This window comes from Oncorhynchus mykiss, chromosome 3 (genome assembly GCF_013265735.2).
Source record: "Oncorhynchus mykiss isolate Arlee chromosome 3, USDA_OmykA_1.1, whole genome shotgun sequence".
In the NCBI taxonomy this organism is placed as follows: domain Eukaryota; kingdom Metazoa; phylum Chordata; class Actinopteri; order Salmoniformes; family Salmonidae; genus Oncorhynchus; species Oncorhynchus mykiss.
The window spans coordinates 60,605,549-60,620,289 of record NC_048567.1 but is presented as its reverse complement, the minus strand read 5'-3'; the positions used below and the strand labels follow the sequence as shown (position 1 = coordinate 60,620,289).

Here is a 14,741-nt window from a genome sequence, read left to right as displayed (position 1 = left end):
ATCCAATTTTCCTATTCTGCCTTTTACACAATGTTCAAAATCACGTCATAAGATTAGTCTTGCATATTTTCTATGAATTCCCTGGTTTTCCCAAAAATCCGGGCTGGAGGATTCCAAGAATCAGGAGGGGAACAAGCAGGAAATCCGGAATTCTCAAACCAGGATTAATGGAAAACCAGAGAATTTATTGACAGTTCCAAGAATTTTGCAACTCTACATAAGATTACAACTGTTATTTAGATTTTTTTGTTATTGAACCTTTAACCATGCATGTCAATTAACAAATTATTATTTACAATGGAGGCAGGAGGCAATTAGACTAGTCCTATAAGAATGTGCTTGCCGTTTATTTTACATGCATAATTCACTTGTTTTCGTCAATTTTATACTTGTGGTTGGTATATTGACCTTTGTCTTTTCTACCCTCTCAGTGCATTGTCCCAGTATACTAAAATAAGGTGTTCAACCTTTTCAGATGTTTTTGTACAACATTAAGAATGTAACCATCCTATTTAAATGGCTTACTGTACTTTGCCATTCAAAACATACTCAGGCACTTGGCCTTAAGTAACCACTATGATGAATGGCAGGCTTGTCATTTCTGAAGAGTGGGTGGGTCAGTGTTTTGATAAATCTAGCCAAAGGAACAGGAAGGTCACACAGGAAAGACAGGATGTGATAATTTACTTATGGTAGTGTTGTGCGTGTACTGGGGATGCAGCCCAAATGACTACCTATGCTCTATATAGTGCATTACTTTTGACCAGAGCACTAAGGGCCTTGGTCTAATAGGAAAGGGTGCAATTTTTTTTTTTTTTTTTTTTTTTTTTTTTTTTTTTTTTTTTACCTTTATTTTACTAGGCAAGTCAGTTAAGAACAAATTCTTATTTTCAATGACGGCCTAGGAACAGTGGGTTAACTGCCTGTTCAAGGGCAGAACGACAGATTTTGTACCTTGTCAGCTCGGGGATTTGAACTTGCAACCTTTCGGTTACTAGTCCAATGCTCAAACCACTAGGCTACCCTGCCGCCCCTTTGGGACACAACCCCTGGCCTCTTGCATCTCTGTTCACTCTAAGGGCTAGGGGAGGAGGTGCAATGTTAATCGTGAATTTGGGATGAGATCAGAGCGCTCTGGCAGGAAATTGCACTGTTTATGCGGTTGTAAGGTTGTAATCATTGTGCCAAAAATACACTAATAAATAGGAAGAATTCTAGTTTAAGGTCTCTTAAAATCATGTGTGTGGTATGTTTGTTTGTTTAAATGTTTATATAAATTCAAATAAACTACCGTAACCCTTATTACTTTTACTACAAGGTAGAAACACACAGCTGCGCTTATAGCAGAACACTATGCGCATTTGTTGATGCTGTATTTCCTGCTGTGAGGAGTGCTTTTAAAGTGCAGTCCAACGATGAATTAGTCTGCATTTACACAGGCAGCCCAATTCTGATATTTCTTTCACTAGTTGGTCTTTTGACCAATGAGATCAACTCTGAAAAAGCTCTGATGTGAAAAGTTCTGGTGTTATTGGTCAAAAGACCAATCATAATTGGGCTGCTTGTGTTTACGCAGCCTAACTGACCTCAGGTTTTTCCTCTGACTTTGCCACCCACCTCTCTCACACACAGCATTAATTAAGCAATAAGGAATGAGAACCTGGGAATTAACTCCCAAAGGGCTGTTCGAGGCAAAGCCAAGGGCCAATAAAAAGCCTTTTGGAGGGTGTTATCTACAATTTGCTTTTATAAAATGGTTGCCAACATATTAAAAAATATTAATATCATTGTTTTAATTTGTAAATTATTTTTATTTCATCCTTCCACCAGACCATATAGTCTGGGCAAAAGCCAGTCATTAGGACGGAGGTTCTATAGTTGCTAGCCAAACATCCCCTTACAAGATTGCAGTTTTGAAACTGCATTAAAAGTGCAGTAACTGCAGTCGACTGGTATTTTGGACGCTGTAATTGCAGAATAACTGCAGTTATACTTCACTCTAATTGCAGTTACACTGCAAAATTACTACAGTAAAAAAACGCATTTTGGATGCAGTACATACTGAAATTAAACGGCACTTATACTGCAATCTTTTTTTGTAATGGTCCTACCCCAGTGTTATCCAAGCTCAGTCCTTGGGACCAAGTGGCGCACATTTTGTTATTTGCCCTAACAATACACAGCTGATTCAAAGCTTGATGATTAGTTGATTATTTAAACCAGCTGTGTAGTGCTAGTGCAAAAAAACAAAATATGCACCCTTTGGTGTCCCGAGGACCGAGTTTTCTATTTTCAATGGTTGCTATCAGTGGCGATTTTAGCATGTAAATCTTGGTGGGGCAAACTGTAAAAAAAAAAGAAAGTTTGATGCATGCCAGTAAAGCCACAACACAACACTAAACAATACATTAATTGCACCAAAACGGTGACCACAAATGGTTAGGGCCTACATAATGTTCTCCCTACATAAAGAGTTTTCTTTTCAGCACCATAAAGTGAATCCTTACCTGACTAGAGCCTTGTCTGGCAGCAAAACAGTTAATTTAACCTCATTGACTGACTTTTTAAAAAACATAGCTGATATGGCTGACTTGCTTAAACAAATGTGGTTTCTACTGACAATTGAGATGTACAAACTATGGCATAAGGGAACGATGAGCAGATAAGAGGAAATACGTCATTTTGATTAAGACATTAATTCATGAGCAAGCTTAGACGGGCGTAGTCCATATAACTATTTGTTCAGCTCTTTTGAAATGTGCAGTGACAGAATTCAGAACACAGTATTCTCCCTGTACACCAAGTCAGAACCGTAAGATAAATAAAAGGGGCATATAAACAGACAATGAAAGCTCTTACAATATTCGATGATGACATTTCGCTAAAACAGGCTATGGGCTACATGTGGACCTCCAAGTCAGAAGAGTATGCTAAATTATGAGGGGGAAAGGGACCAAGTTATTAGGGTGAGGCACATGGGCTACTAAAAGCTTACTACACAACATATATTACTTAGCTACAGTATACACATCTCCCTGGCATATTACATAATTTATGCAGTAGCAAATAATACATTTTTGGACTCACCGTTGTGCTTTGCTCACTTGAACAGGAAGGTGGTGCAGTGATCCTTCTTGTGGGCAAATTTTGTCAAGAACTTTGTCATCAGTCTGGCATTCTCTGGATCTAAGGTGCTTTCAAGACAACTAGGAACTCTGAAAAAAAGAGATTGAATCATGACATCAGTTATCTTCAGGTCAGAGCTCTAGAAAGAGGCCCGAGTTCCCAACTTGGAATTCCGAGTTGGATAACTGTACAAAACTTTTTTCCCCCGTCGGAGGAGTTCCCAGTAGTCTTGAACTCACTGAAGTATGACATTTCCCAGTTCCGAGTTTCAGCTGTTTTGAATGCGGCAGAAGTCATGCTAGATTGACAGCATGGCCAATGTATTCAACCTTTTCAGGCCATGTTGTTGTGTGTGGATGTTTATCCTTTTAAGCTTGGAAAAGAGACCCTTAAACCCAGTCTTGGACCACACATCCTCTCCACCGAATAGCAGGCAGGGGAAGCAAAATAGTGATTGCTTTGCAATGCTTGCAGTTAGCCACTAATTCCTTCCAAACCACTCATTGTTGAATTTGCAATTATCAACTTGTTATGTAATGTTCATGTCCAACGACCAATGAGCACCGATACGTTTTATATATAATTTCTCTTCATATGACAAAGATTGAAAAGCTTTTGTTAGTAGATTGTCAATGTGATTCATGATGACTGCTTGTCTATCTTGCTAGCTAAGATTTTCAAAGTATGATGTTGACATCATTCCAAATAAAGCTACCTACCGTAGCTTTGATTGGACTGATGTCAACATCATACTTTGAAAATATAATATAACGTGATTTTATCTGTGGCCAATGACCTTGAGCCTTCTTGGATGGGCACTTCTAATGGACATCTATTGCAGAATTTTAGAGCTATCCCTGTAGTTTTTTGGGTGAAATAGTGTCCCCATGAGTGAGAGAACACTGAGCCAATCACAGCGCAACTAGAGAAGTTTACCAACCCCTACACTCTGTATTTTCCGCTGGCTGCCCCACCACCATTGACAGCACTGTGCTAGGCTGAAACACCTGCAATTTGGAACTGACCATGTTTGTATGCGGTTTTATTAACTCAATAAAAACATTTTACAAACGGATATGTGACACGCATTAATGCTAAAATAACTTGCAAGACAGAAAATATAATTTTTATGTCTGCCCCACCTGCCCTGAATGTGGCCGCTGGTTGCTTTGTAGCTATGCATGAGCTAGTACTCCATCGTTTCCACTAGCTTCTAAAGCCACAAAGTCAGAATTGGCTGCACAATTAGCTTTTTGATCTTAATTTAGGGTTAGGCATAAGGTTAGCAGTGTGGTTAAGGTTAGGTTTAAAATCAAATTTTAAGAAGATAAATTGTAGAAATGGGCAGAGTTTATGACTGTGGCTATAGAAGCTAAGAGCCTTCTACATTGCTAGCTAGCACACTACAGTTAACACACAATCACATCAAGCAGCTGAAATTACAGCAAACTATGTGAATTTTCGTTTGTTTCTTTCTATTGCCATTTCTTTGAAATTGTCCGTTATAATGATCCGGATAAATTAATTCACATGGCTCAGAAGCTGTCAGTCTTGTCACATTTATTCTCTATGCATGGCATTGTGGAGTTCGCAAAAAAATAACTGCACAGGTCAGAGGAAAACAAAACAAACCCCAACTGTTTAAACCAAATGCTAGCCTAGTAGCATGGGGAAATATTGTTTAGATACTTTTTTTCCAGGGGAGACGTAAGTCTCTGAATTGGCTGTGAGACAGTGGATGCACATTGTGAATTCAAATGTAACTGTTAGCAGGGATGGTGGTGAATAACAAAATCCTTACTATTAACCAATCAGCATCCAGGAACCAAACAACCCGTTTTATAATAGTCCAGGGGTGTATTCATTCCGCAGATTCTGTTGCAAAACGCTTCTTAAAGGAAGCAAATGGAGCGAATCAGGGAGGGACCTACCTGAATTTGTCTAAAAGAAACCCTCGTTTTAGTTGCAACTGTTAGCCGGAATGAATACAGCCCAGCTCTCGTCCGCCTGACCTAGTGAGAGAACTGTACATTTTGACACGATTAAGATTTGGGCAATATTTTGACAGAATGGGACACGCGCACTGCTGTACTGTGCTCCTTATAGTATTCCTTGCGCTACAGCAAGCTGCTGGATTTTGGCTCTTCGATGTCTTTCCATCAAGTTTCAAAACTCAAAACAAAGTGCCAAACAATAGCACTCCGCCGGTTCTTATAGGTGAGCAGATTTCTATTTCTTGATTAGTTTGCTGTGATAGGCCTATTACAACATGTTATATCTCATGGAATTCAATGTATGTTTTATGTGATTGTAATAGGCTATCCGTTTGCTTTCTTGTATACTGAAAGTCCAAAATGTATTTCACAAGACAGGTCGATTCTCTATCTAGAACTAGAAGCAAGTTCCAGGCAGTTTTCTATGGTTTCCACGAGGATTGTAGGTCCTTGAACTCAGTAATGGATGTTGGTGTGAATGTTAATTAAATCATATGGTCCTGGCTGGGTCAGGTATATACAGTGGTGAGATAAAGTTTGTGAAACCTTTAGCATTTTTGGTATTTCTGCAAAAATTTGACCAAAAATGTGATCTTCATATAAGTTCTAGTAGTAGATAGTGAACCTGGTTTAAACAACACAATAATTGTATTTTTTTCCATTTATTTCTTGAGTATATTGATCCCAACATTCAATTTCTTTGTCTGAAAAAGTATGTGAACCTCTAGCTTATTCATTGCAATGAAGTGTATTAAAGTTGTCCAAAGTTTAGTACACCATATATCCAAAAGAATGTGGACATACCTTCAAATTAGTGGATGTGGCTATTTCAGCCACAACCCGTTCCTGACATGCAATGTTCATCGACCAACATTGGCAGTAGAATGGCCTTATGGAGGCACCATTATAGGATGTCACTTTTCCAACCAGTAAGTAAAATATTTCTGCCTTGCTAGAGCTGCCTGGTCAACTGTAAGTGCTGCTATTGTGAAGTGGAAACATCTAGGAGCAACAATAGCTCAGCTGCGAAGTGGTAGGCCACACAAGCTCACAGAATGGGTCCGTGGTTGAAGCACACACTACCTAGTTCCAAACTGCCTCTGGAAGCAATGTCAGCACAAGAACGGTTTCTTTTATTTTCTTAACCATTGCATAATACATTCCTCACCTTTTCTGGGCGTGATGGGTTCATATTCTCGAAGGAGCCATACAACAAATTGTCATCCGCATCGCTCATTTAATTGGGACTAGTAAATACACTGAACAAAAATATAAATATGATGGTTGTTAAATCAATATTTGCGCATTAAAGCGTTTACACTGACATTTCCTCACATAATTCAATTTACCGACACAAAAAGATCCCACCTTGTCTAGCATATTTTCTTTTGTCGACATTTGGAAAGTTAAACTAAAATGTTTGTTTCCATCTGGCAGTCATTACATTTTTTATCCAACATGTACTTTACTCGCATAAAAAGGTTATAATGCTCGTTTACACATGCAGTTTATGACCGGTCTGATTTTTGTACATGCGCAGACATTTCAGAAATGGTTCATACAGATATTTAGTAGGAAATTTACGCAATGTTTATATATTTATATAACATTTGACAACTTTTTTTTTTTTACCAGTGCCTGGGACTGCAGGAAACCAGCTTGAAGCCAAGATTGACAAGCCAAGCCGTGTGCATTGGATGTGCTACAAAAAGACAGATGACTTTTTCACACTTTGGATTGACCTGAATATGTTCATGCCAATTGGGATTAACTGTTGGATTGATAATATAAGGTGAGGGGGAGAATGAATATGATCATAATAATTCTGTTTAGATCATGATTAATTCAATAATTTTAACTCTACACTTAGGGAGCATTTCCTAATGGTTCATTGTTGTAACAATAAATAGTACACTGTAATAGAAGAGCATACATACAACCACAACTCTATTTTCACTAGTTTGGATTTGAGTCAAATCCAATCAAATCTTATTAGTCACATGCGCCGAATACAACAGGTGTAGTAGACCTTACAGTGAAATGCTTACCTACGAGCATAACCAACAAAGCAGTTTTAAAAAATACAGATAAGAAATAAAAGTAACAAGTATTTAAAGAGCAGCAGTAAAATAACGAGATAATATACAGGGGGTACTGGTCAACAGTACAGAGTCAATGTGTGGGGTCACCGGTTAGTCGAGGTAATTGAGGTAATATGTACATGTAGGTAGAGTTATTAAAGTGACTATGCATAGATGATAACAACAGAGAGTAGCAGCGGTGTAAAAGAGGGGAGCAATGCAAATAGTCTGGGTAGCCATTTGGTTAGATGTTTAGGAGTCTTATGTCTTGGGGGTAGAAGCTGTTTAGAAGCCTCTTGGACCTAGACTTGGCGCTCCGATACTGCTTGCCGTGCGGTAGCAGAGAGAACAGTCTATGATTACGGTGGCTCGAGTCTTCAATTTTTAGGGCCTATAGAGGTCCTGGATGGCAGGAAGCTTGGCCCCAGTGATGGCAATGCGAACGGCCCAGTACCTCTGTAGTGCCTTGCGGTCAGGGCCCGAGCAGTTGCCATACCAGGCAGTGATGCAACCAGTCAGAATGCTCTCGATGGTGCAGCTGTAGAACCATTTGAGGATCTGAGGACCCATGCCAAATCTTTTCAGTCTCCTGAGGGGGAATAGGTTTTGCCGTGCCCTCTTTGACTGTTTTGGTTAGAGGTCAATTAAATCGGAATGGCCGATTAATTAGGGCCGATTTCAAGTTTGGGCGCCGATTTGGTGATTTATTTATTATATATATTTTTTTTATACCTTTTATTTAACTAGGCAAGTCAGTTAAGAACACATTCTTATTTTCAATGACGGCCTAGGAACGGTGGGTTAACTGCCTTGTTCAGGGGCAGAACAGCAGATTTTCACCTTGTCAGCTCGGGGGATCCAATCTTGCAAGCTTACAGTTAACTAGTCCAACGCAATAACGACCTGCCTCTCTCTCGTTGCACTCCACAAGGAGACTGCCTGTTACGCGAATGCAGTAAGCCAAGGTAAGTTGCTAGCTAGCATTAAACTTATCTTATAAAAAACAATCAATCATAATCACTAGTTAACTACACATGGTTGATGATATTACTAGATATTATCTAGCGTGTCCTGCGTTGCATATAATCTGACTAAGCATACATGTATCTGACTGAGCGGTGGTAGGCAGAAGCAGGCGCGTAAACATTCAAACAGCACTTTCGGCGTTTTGCCAGCGGCTCTTTGTTGTGCGTCAAGCATTGCGCTGTTTATGACTTCAAGCCTATCAACTCCCGAGATGAGGCTGGTGTAACCGAAGTGACTAGCTAGTTAGCGCGCGCTAATAGCGTTTCAAACGTCACTCGCTCTGAGGCTTCTAGTAGTTGTTCCCCTTGCTCTGCATGGGTAACGCTGCTTCGATGGTGGCTGTTGTCGTTGTGTTGCTTGTTCGAGCCCAGGGAGGAGCGAGGAGAGGGACGTAAGCTATATTGTTACACTGCCAATACTAAAGTGCCTATAAGAACATCCAATAGTCAAAGGTTAATGAAATACAAATGGTATAGAGGAAAATAGTCCTATAATTCCTATAATAACTACAACCTAAAACTTCTTACCTTGGAATATTGAAGTCTCACGTTAAAAGGAACCACCAGCTTTCATATGTTCTCATGTTCTGAGCAAGGAACTGAAACGTTAGCTTTCTTACATAGCACATATTGCACTTTTACTTTCTTCTCCAACACTTTGTTTTTGCATTATTTAAACCAAATTGAACATGTTTCATTATTTGCTTGAGGCTAAATTGATTTTATTGATGTATTATATTAAGTTAAAATAAGCGTTCATTCAGTATTGTTGTAATTGTCATTATTACAAATATTTTTTTTTTAAATTGGACGATTTAATCGGTATCGGCTTTGTTGGTCCTCCAATAATCGGTATCGGCGTTGAAAAATCATAATCGGTCGACCTCTAGTCTTGGTGTGCTTGGACCATGTTAGTTTGTTGGTGATGGGTGCACACTCTCAACTAGCTCCACTGCAGCCCCGTCGATGAGAACGGGGCGTGCTCGATCCTCTTTTTCCTGTAGTCCACAATCATCTCCTTTGTCTTGATCATGTTGAGGGAGAGGTTGTTGTCCCGGCACCACACGACCAGGTCTCTAACCTCCTCCCTATAGGCTGTCTCGTCATTGTCGGTGATCAGGCCTACCACTGTTGTCATCGGCAAACTTAATGATGGTGTTGGAGTCGTGCCTGGCCGTGCAGTCATGAGTGAACAGGGAGTACAGGAGGGGACTAAGCACGCACCCCTGAAGGGCACCTGTGTTGAGGATCAGCGTGGCGGATATGTTGTTACCTACCCTTACCACCTGGGGGCGGCCTGTCCGGAAGTCCAGGATCCAGTTGCAGAGGGAGTTGTTTAATCCCAGGGTCCTTAGCTTATTGATGAGCTTTAAGGGCACTATGAGCTGAGCTGTAGTCAATGAATAGCATTCTCACATAGGTGTTCCTTTCGTCCAGATGGAAAAGGGCGGTGTTGAGTGCAATAGAGATTGCATCATCTGTAGATCTTTTGGGGCGGTATGCAAATTGGAGTGGGTCTCGGGTTTTTGGGATGATGGTGTTGATGTGAGCCATGACTTGCCTTTCAAAGCACTTCATGGCTACAGACGTGAGTGCTACAGGTCAGTAGTCATTTAGGCAGGTTACCTTAGTGTTCTTGGGCACAGGCACTATTGTGGTCTGCTTAAAACATGTTGGTATTACAGACTCAGACAGGGAGAGGTTGAACATGTCAGTGAAAACAATTGCTAGTTGGTCAGCGCATAAAGGAAAAAAAGGATTCTGCCAGACCTTGGTGAGTAATCGCAGTCCTGATGTCCAGAAGTTATTTTCGGTCATAAGAGGCGGTAGTGGCAACGTTATGTACAAAATAAGTTAAAAAAGGAGTTACAAACAACGCAAATAAAAATAAATAAAAACACAATCGGTTGGAGGCACGTAAAATGTCTGCCTTCTCCAGCACCATCTTTCTTCATTGTCCTCAGCATTTTAGTGGTTGGGTTCATTTCCTTATGCAATAACATTATGTACCTACTGCATATTTCTTGCTACAGAATTGTATACAATAGGACAACTCGCAAGTCATCCAATTCTGCCGGGGTGTCTGTGAGAGTGCCTGGTTTTGGACAAACATATACTGTTGAGTTCTTGGACAACCACAAGCTGTCAGGTGAGAACAACCACAATGAGGCCATCTTTTCCTATGCCTTCTTTTTTGATTATGATTTCATTGAATGAAATGTCTCCTTTTCCAGGTTATTTTAATAATATGGTTACACATTTGGTCAACATGGGATATGTCCGCAATGAGTCTGTCCGAGCAGCACCATATGACTTCAGAGTAGCTCCGAGTAAGTGTCATCATGGACACACACACACACCATCCAACTGACAATCACTTTCCTGTACGGAAAGTGCAACTCATTAATTGTTTATGCACACATGCTTACACATAATGTGACTGTTCCTATTTGTCTCACCTTATCAGACGAGCAGGAGGAATACTTTGCACGACTGAAGAAGCTGATTGAGGATATGTACGAGAGGGATCAACAACCACTTTACATCCTGGGCCATAGCATGGGAAGCAATTATATCCTCTACTTCTTATATCAGCAGACCCAGGCTTGGAAAGACAAATACATCAAAGGCTTCATTTCACTTGGAGCACCCTGGGGTGGGGCTGTCAAGACCCTTCGAGTACTAGCATCAGGTACTGTGTCAGAATTTGGTAGACAGATTGAACAACCTCACCCATAGTAGAAACATAATATACTTGAGAGAACCTGATAGCCGGGTTGAAGTAGATTACATTGACCGTAATCACCTCATGTTGCAAAATCGTTTTACTTGCAGGGTGAAATAATTAATTTCTTTCCTGGTAGGGGACTTCCTATATGTGCACACACTTGTCCCAAAAACATTTATGGTCCTAATTATAGAATTACATATAGAATACCTGTTAATTCAATAGCATCTCTTTGGCCCTAGTGGTAAAGATTTGTAATTTAACTTTTAAAATGTATTACTGGACCTTTTTATTGTGGCCTCAACACAACCAGTTATGTTTTTATCTGATTGTTTGACAATCACTTAAGGGCTCCTTTACTAGGCTACCTGCACATGTTCAACCACTCGCAACATATATCCAGCCTCCAAACATTGGTGAATGGAAAGAGACATCTGTTACACCAAAAAGTGCCCCCACTATTTATTTTGCCAGGACGCCGGACCGGACCGCCTTGCCCATGTCTTCATTTTCTTGAAAGGGTGGTAGGTCAGGTTTGTCTGGATTACATTGGCGAGTCACACATTGTCTGGGGATTGCCAAGAGAAAATGATTGATATTGAATGATAACAATTGTCTCCACAGGTGAAAATCTTGGCATCCCACTGGTGTCCAACATCAAGATCCGGGAGCAGCAGCGGATGACCACCACAAACCCCTGGATGCTTCCATTTGAAGAGGTCTGGCCTACAGACCACGTCTTCATCTCCACGCCATTATTCAACTATACCCGCCAGGACTACCAGCGCTTCTTTAAAGACATTGACTTTGAAGATGGCTGGTTCATGTGGGAAGACACCAGAAACTTGACAGCTGGTCTGCCCCCTCCTGGTGTTGAGATGTACTGCTTCTATGGTGTGGGGCTGCCCACACCGGTTACCTATATTTATGACGACCAGTTCCCAAATGCAGACCCCATAGACTATGTGTATGCTGATGGGGATGATACAGTGGACAGTCTTAGCCTCGGTCTTTGTAAACGCTGGAGAGGGAAGCAAGCACAGCCTGTCCATGTCAAGGAATTCAGGTCTATGCCCCACATGGAAATAGTATTAAATAGGAAGGTGATCAATGTGGTCCAGAGTATTCTGGAGGGAAGATATGGTGAAGAGGATTCTACATTGATGAACTGATGAACATCCCATTGATTCCCCACTCATGCAAGATCAGGCCCAGCCGGACCAGCCTCCCAAATCTATAGTGTAAGCTTTTGGGGAGAAAATTATTCACCCTCCCAATATACATACTATTACTGATGCCAGTAGGCTAGCTACGGAGGTGGACTTATACACAATGTACAACCCACTAGGAACACCTGCTCTTTCCATGACAGACTGACCAGGTGAATCCAGCTGAAAGCTATGATCTCTTATTGATGTTACTTCCAACTTCAATCAGTGAAGATGAAGGGGAGGATACAGGTTATAGAATGATTTTTAAGCCTTGAGATAATTACCACCCCATAAAATTATTTGCGCCTCTACCAGATGGAAACTAAAAGTGTAATAGCTGTGCTCAATGTAATGGCACTTACAAATGTAGACCCTTCAAACACCCTCAAACAGGGAAACGGATCCCAATCAAAGGTGTTATCATGTGCTCCACTAAGGCAGTTATTTGTGTTATAACTTTTCCTTGTGGTAAAAATTGTGGGTAAAAGACAGCGCAAATTAAAAATAAGAATCATGGAGCATCGTAGCACCATTAGGTGCAAAAACTAGACGTACCCAGTTGTGGCCCACTTTTTGGAAGCGAACCACTATTTCGTCCCTTCGTGAAATCGCCATCGAACATGTCACCCTCCCAAGAAGAGGGGGTGACCTCAAAAGAGAGGCCGCCTGGATCTTTCATTTAAAGACCCCCTCTCTCTTGCTCCCTTCTGTATCAATGTAGACTTTGATCTGAAGCCATTCTTGTGATTGATTTTCCTATTCATTGTAAATATTTATAGGCCTATGTAGACAAATTGTATCTATGACTGTATGTTATTCATTCATGCTTTTTACATGTTCTATTTATATCTGTAAATCAACCAATGAAATCAAGCCACACCCAGCCATGATTAGACACCTGTGTGTCCTTTGAAACTATATAAACTAGTGAACCGCGGTGTTTGTCATTATACCCTGATGAAAACAGCTTGTCTGTCGAAACGTTGGTTATTAAAGTATTGCATCTGAACTCCTAGACTGTGCGGCTCGCCTGTTCTTTTTCGAAAGTTTACCTTCCAACAGGACAACAACCCTAAGCACACAGCCAAGATAACGCAGGAGTAGCTTCTGGACATGTCTCTGAATGTCGTTGAGTGGCCCAGCCAGAGTCCGGACTTGAACATCTCTGGAGAGCCCTTAAAATAGCTGTACAGCAACGCTCCCTATCCAACCTGACAGAGCTTGAGAGGATCCTCAGAGAAGAATGGGAGAATCTCCCAAATACCGGTGTGCCAAACTTGTAGCGTCATACCCAAGAAGACTCAAGGCTGTATTTGCTGCCAAAGGTGCTTCAACAGTACTGAGTAAAGCATCTGAATACTTATGTAAATGTGATATTTCCATTTTAAATGTTTAATACATTTGCAAATGTCTAAACCTGTTTTTGCTTTGTCAGTATCATTGGTATAAAGTACTTAAGTTAAAATACTTTCAAGTACTAAAGTTTTTTTGGATATCTGTACTTTTGACTGTACTTTTGACAACTTTTACTTCACTACACTACTAAAGAAAACAATGTACTTTTTTTTTACTCCATACATTTTCCCTGACACCCAAAAGTACTCGTTACATTTTGAATGCTTAGCAGGACAGGAACATTGTCCAATTCACACATTTATCAAGAGAACATCCCTGGTCATACCTACTGCCTCTGAAATGCTGCATTTGTAAATTCTCTGAGTGTATGAGTGTGCCCCTGGGAGTCTGTAAATTCAAATAAACTAGAAAATCTGGTTTGCTTAATATAAGGAATGTATTAAGCAAACACGTAAGGAATGTGAAAGGATTTATTCTTGTACTTTAACTACTTAAGTATATTTTAGCAATTTTATTTGCTTTTGATACTTAAGTATATTTAAAAACAAATACTTTTTGACTTTTACTTGAGTCGTTTTCTGTTAAGGTATCTTTACTTTTACTCAAGTATGATAGTTGGGTACTTTTTCCACCACTGGTCAGTATGGGGTTGTGTGTAGATTGATAAGGGGGAAAAAAACGATTTAATCCATTTTAGGATGAGGCTGTAACTTAACAAAATGTGGAAAAAGTCAATGGGTCTGAATACTTTCTGAATGCACTGTATGTGCACTCATCCTAACAGGTATTGAAATGTAATATGCATTTTGCCTTGTTTCATTATGTTTATCTTTTCCTCTCAGCATGATAGGACATAAAACATTTATTTGAAGATGCGCTCTATTCATGTGCTTCTAATGAGCCATTTGACTTTATGTTCGTATTCTTATCTTTTATTATGTCTTATTGTTGTTGCATTGTCGGGATGGAACCTGCAAGTAAGCATTTCTTTGGACGATGTATACCATGAGTATCCCGTTCATACGACTAATAAAACTTGAAACTTGTTCATCCATTTATGTCCATAACTGAGATGTATAATTTCCTTCTGTACACTTGTTCTCTGAGCTTACTGATGGACAAATCTGAAGATTTTTTTATATATTTTTTAAATCGGCCAAGGCATGTCTACAATGTGAGTTTCTGATATTGTACTATATTTAGTCTTTGGGGATACTGTT

The 14,741-nt window shown here is 40.1% G+C and overlaps 1 protein-coding gene across 2 annotated transcripts; it reads left to right on the top strand.

The window, feature by feature from the left end:
* The first annotated feature begins 5,077 nt into the window (after positions 1–5,077).
* LOC110520303 (phosphatidylcholine-sterol acyltransferase) lies at positions 5,078–13,180 on the top strand. Of its 2 annotated transcripts, XR_005051348.1 has the most exons (7): positions 5,078–5,343; positions 6,756–6,912; positions 10,260–10,375; positions 10,461–10,556; positions 10,694–10,918; positions 11,579–12,787; positions 12,945–13,180. XR_005051348.1 is itself a non-coding variant. In XM_021597522.2 (6 exons), exons 1-6 carry the CDS (start codon positions 5,196–5,198, stop codon positions 12,124–12,126), a joined length of 1,290 nt encoding a protein of 429 aa, XP_021453197.1. In that variant the 5' UTR covers positions 5,078–5,195; the 3' UTR covers positions 12,127–13,180. The 2 variants fall into 2 exon arrangements, 1 of the variants encoding a protein (XP_021453197.1); XM_021597522.2 differs by having other exon boundaries at positions 11,579–13,180.
* The last annotated feature ends 1,561 nt before the right edge of the window (positions 13,181–14,741 follow it).

Coding starts and splice junctions, on each gene's coding strand:
- LOC110520303 (XM_021597522.2), top strand. CDS start 5,196: ATGGGACACGCGCACTGCTGTACTGTGCTCCTTATAGTATTCCTTGCG. Junction 10,376..10,460: donor GGACAACCACAAGCTGTCAG/GTGAGAACAACC, acceptor CTCCTTTTCCAG/GTTATTTTAATAATATGGTT. Junction 10,557..10,693: donor TGACTTCAGAGTAGCTCCGA/GTAAGTGTCATC, acceptor TCACCTTATCAG/ACGAGCAGGAGGAATACTTT.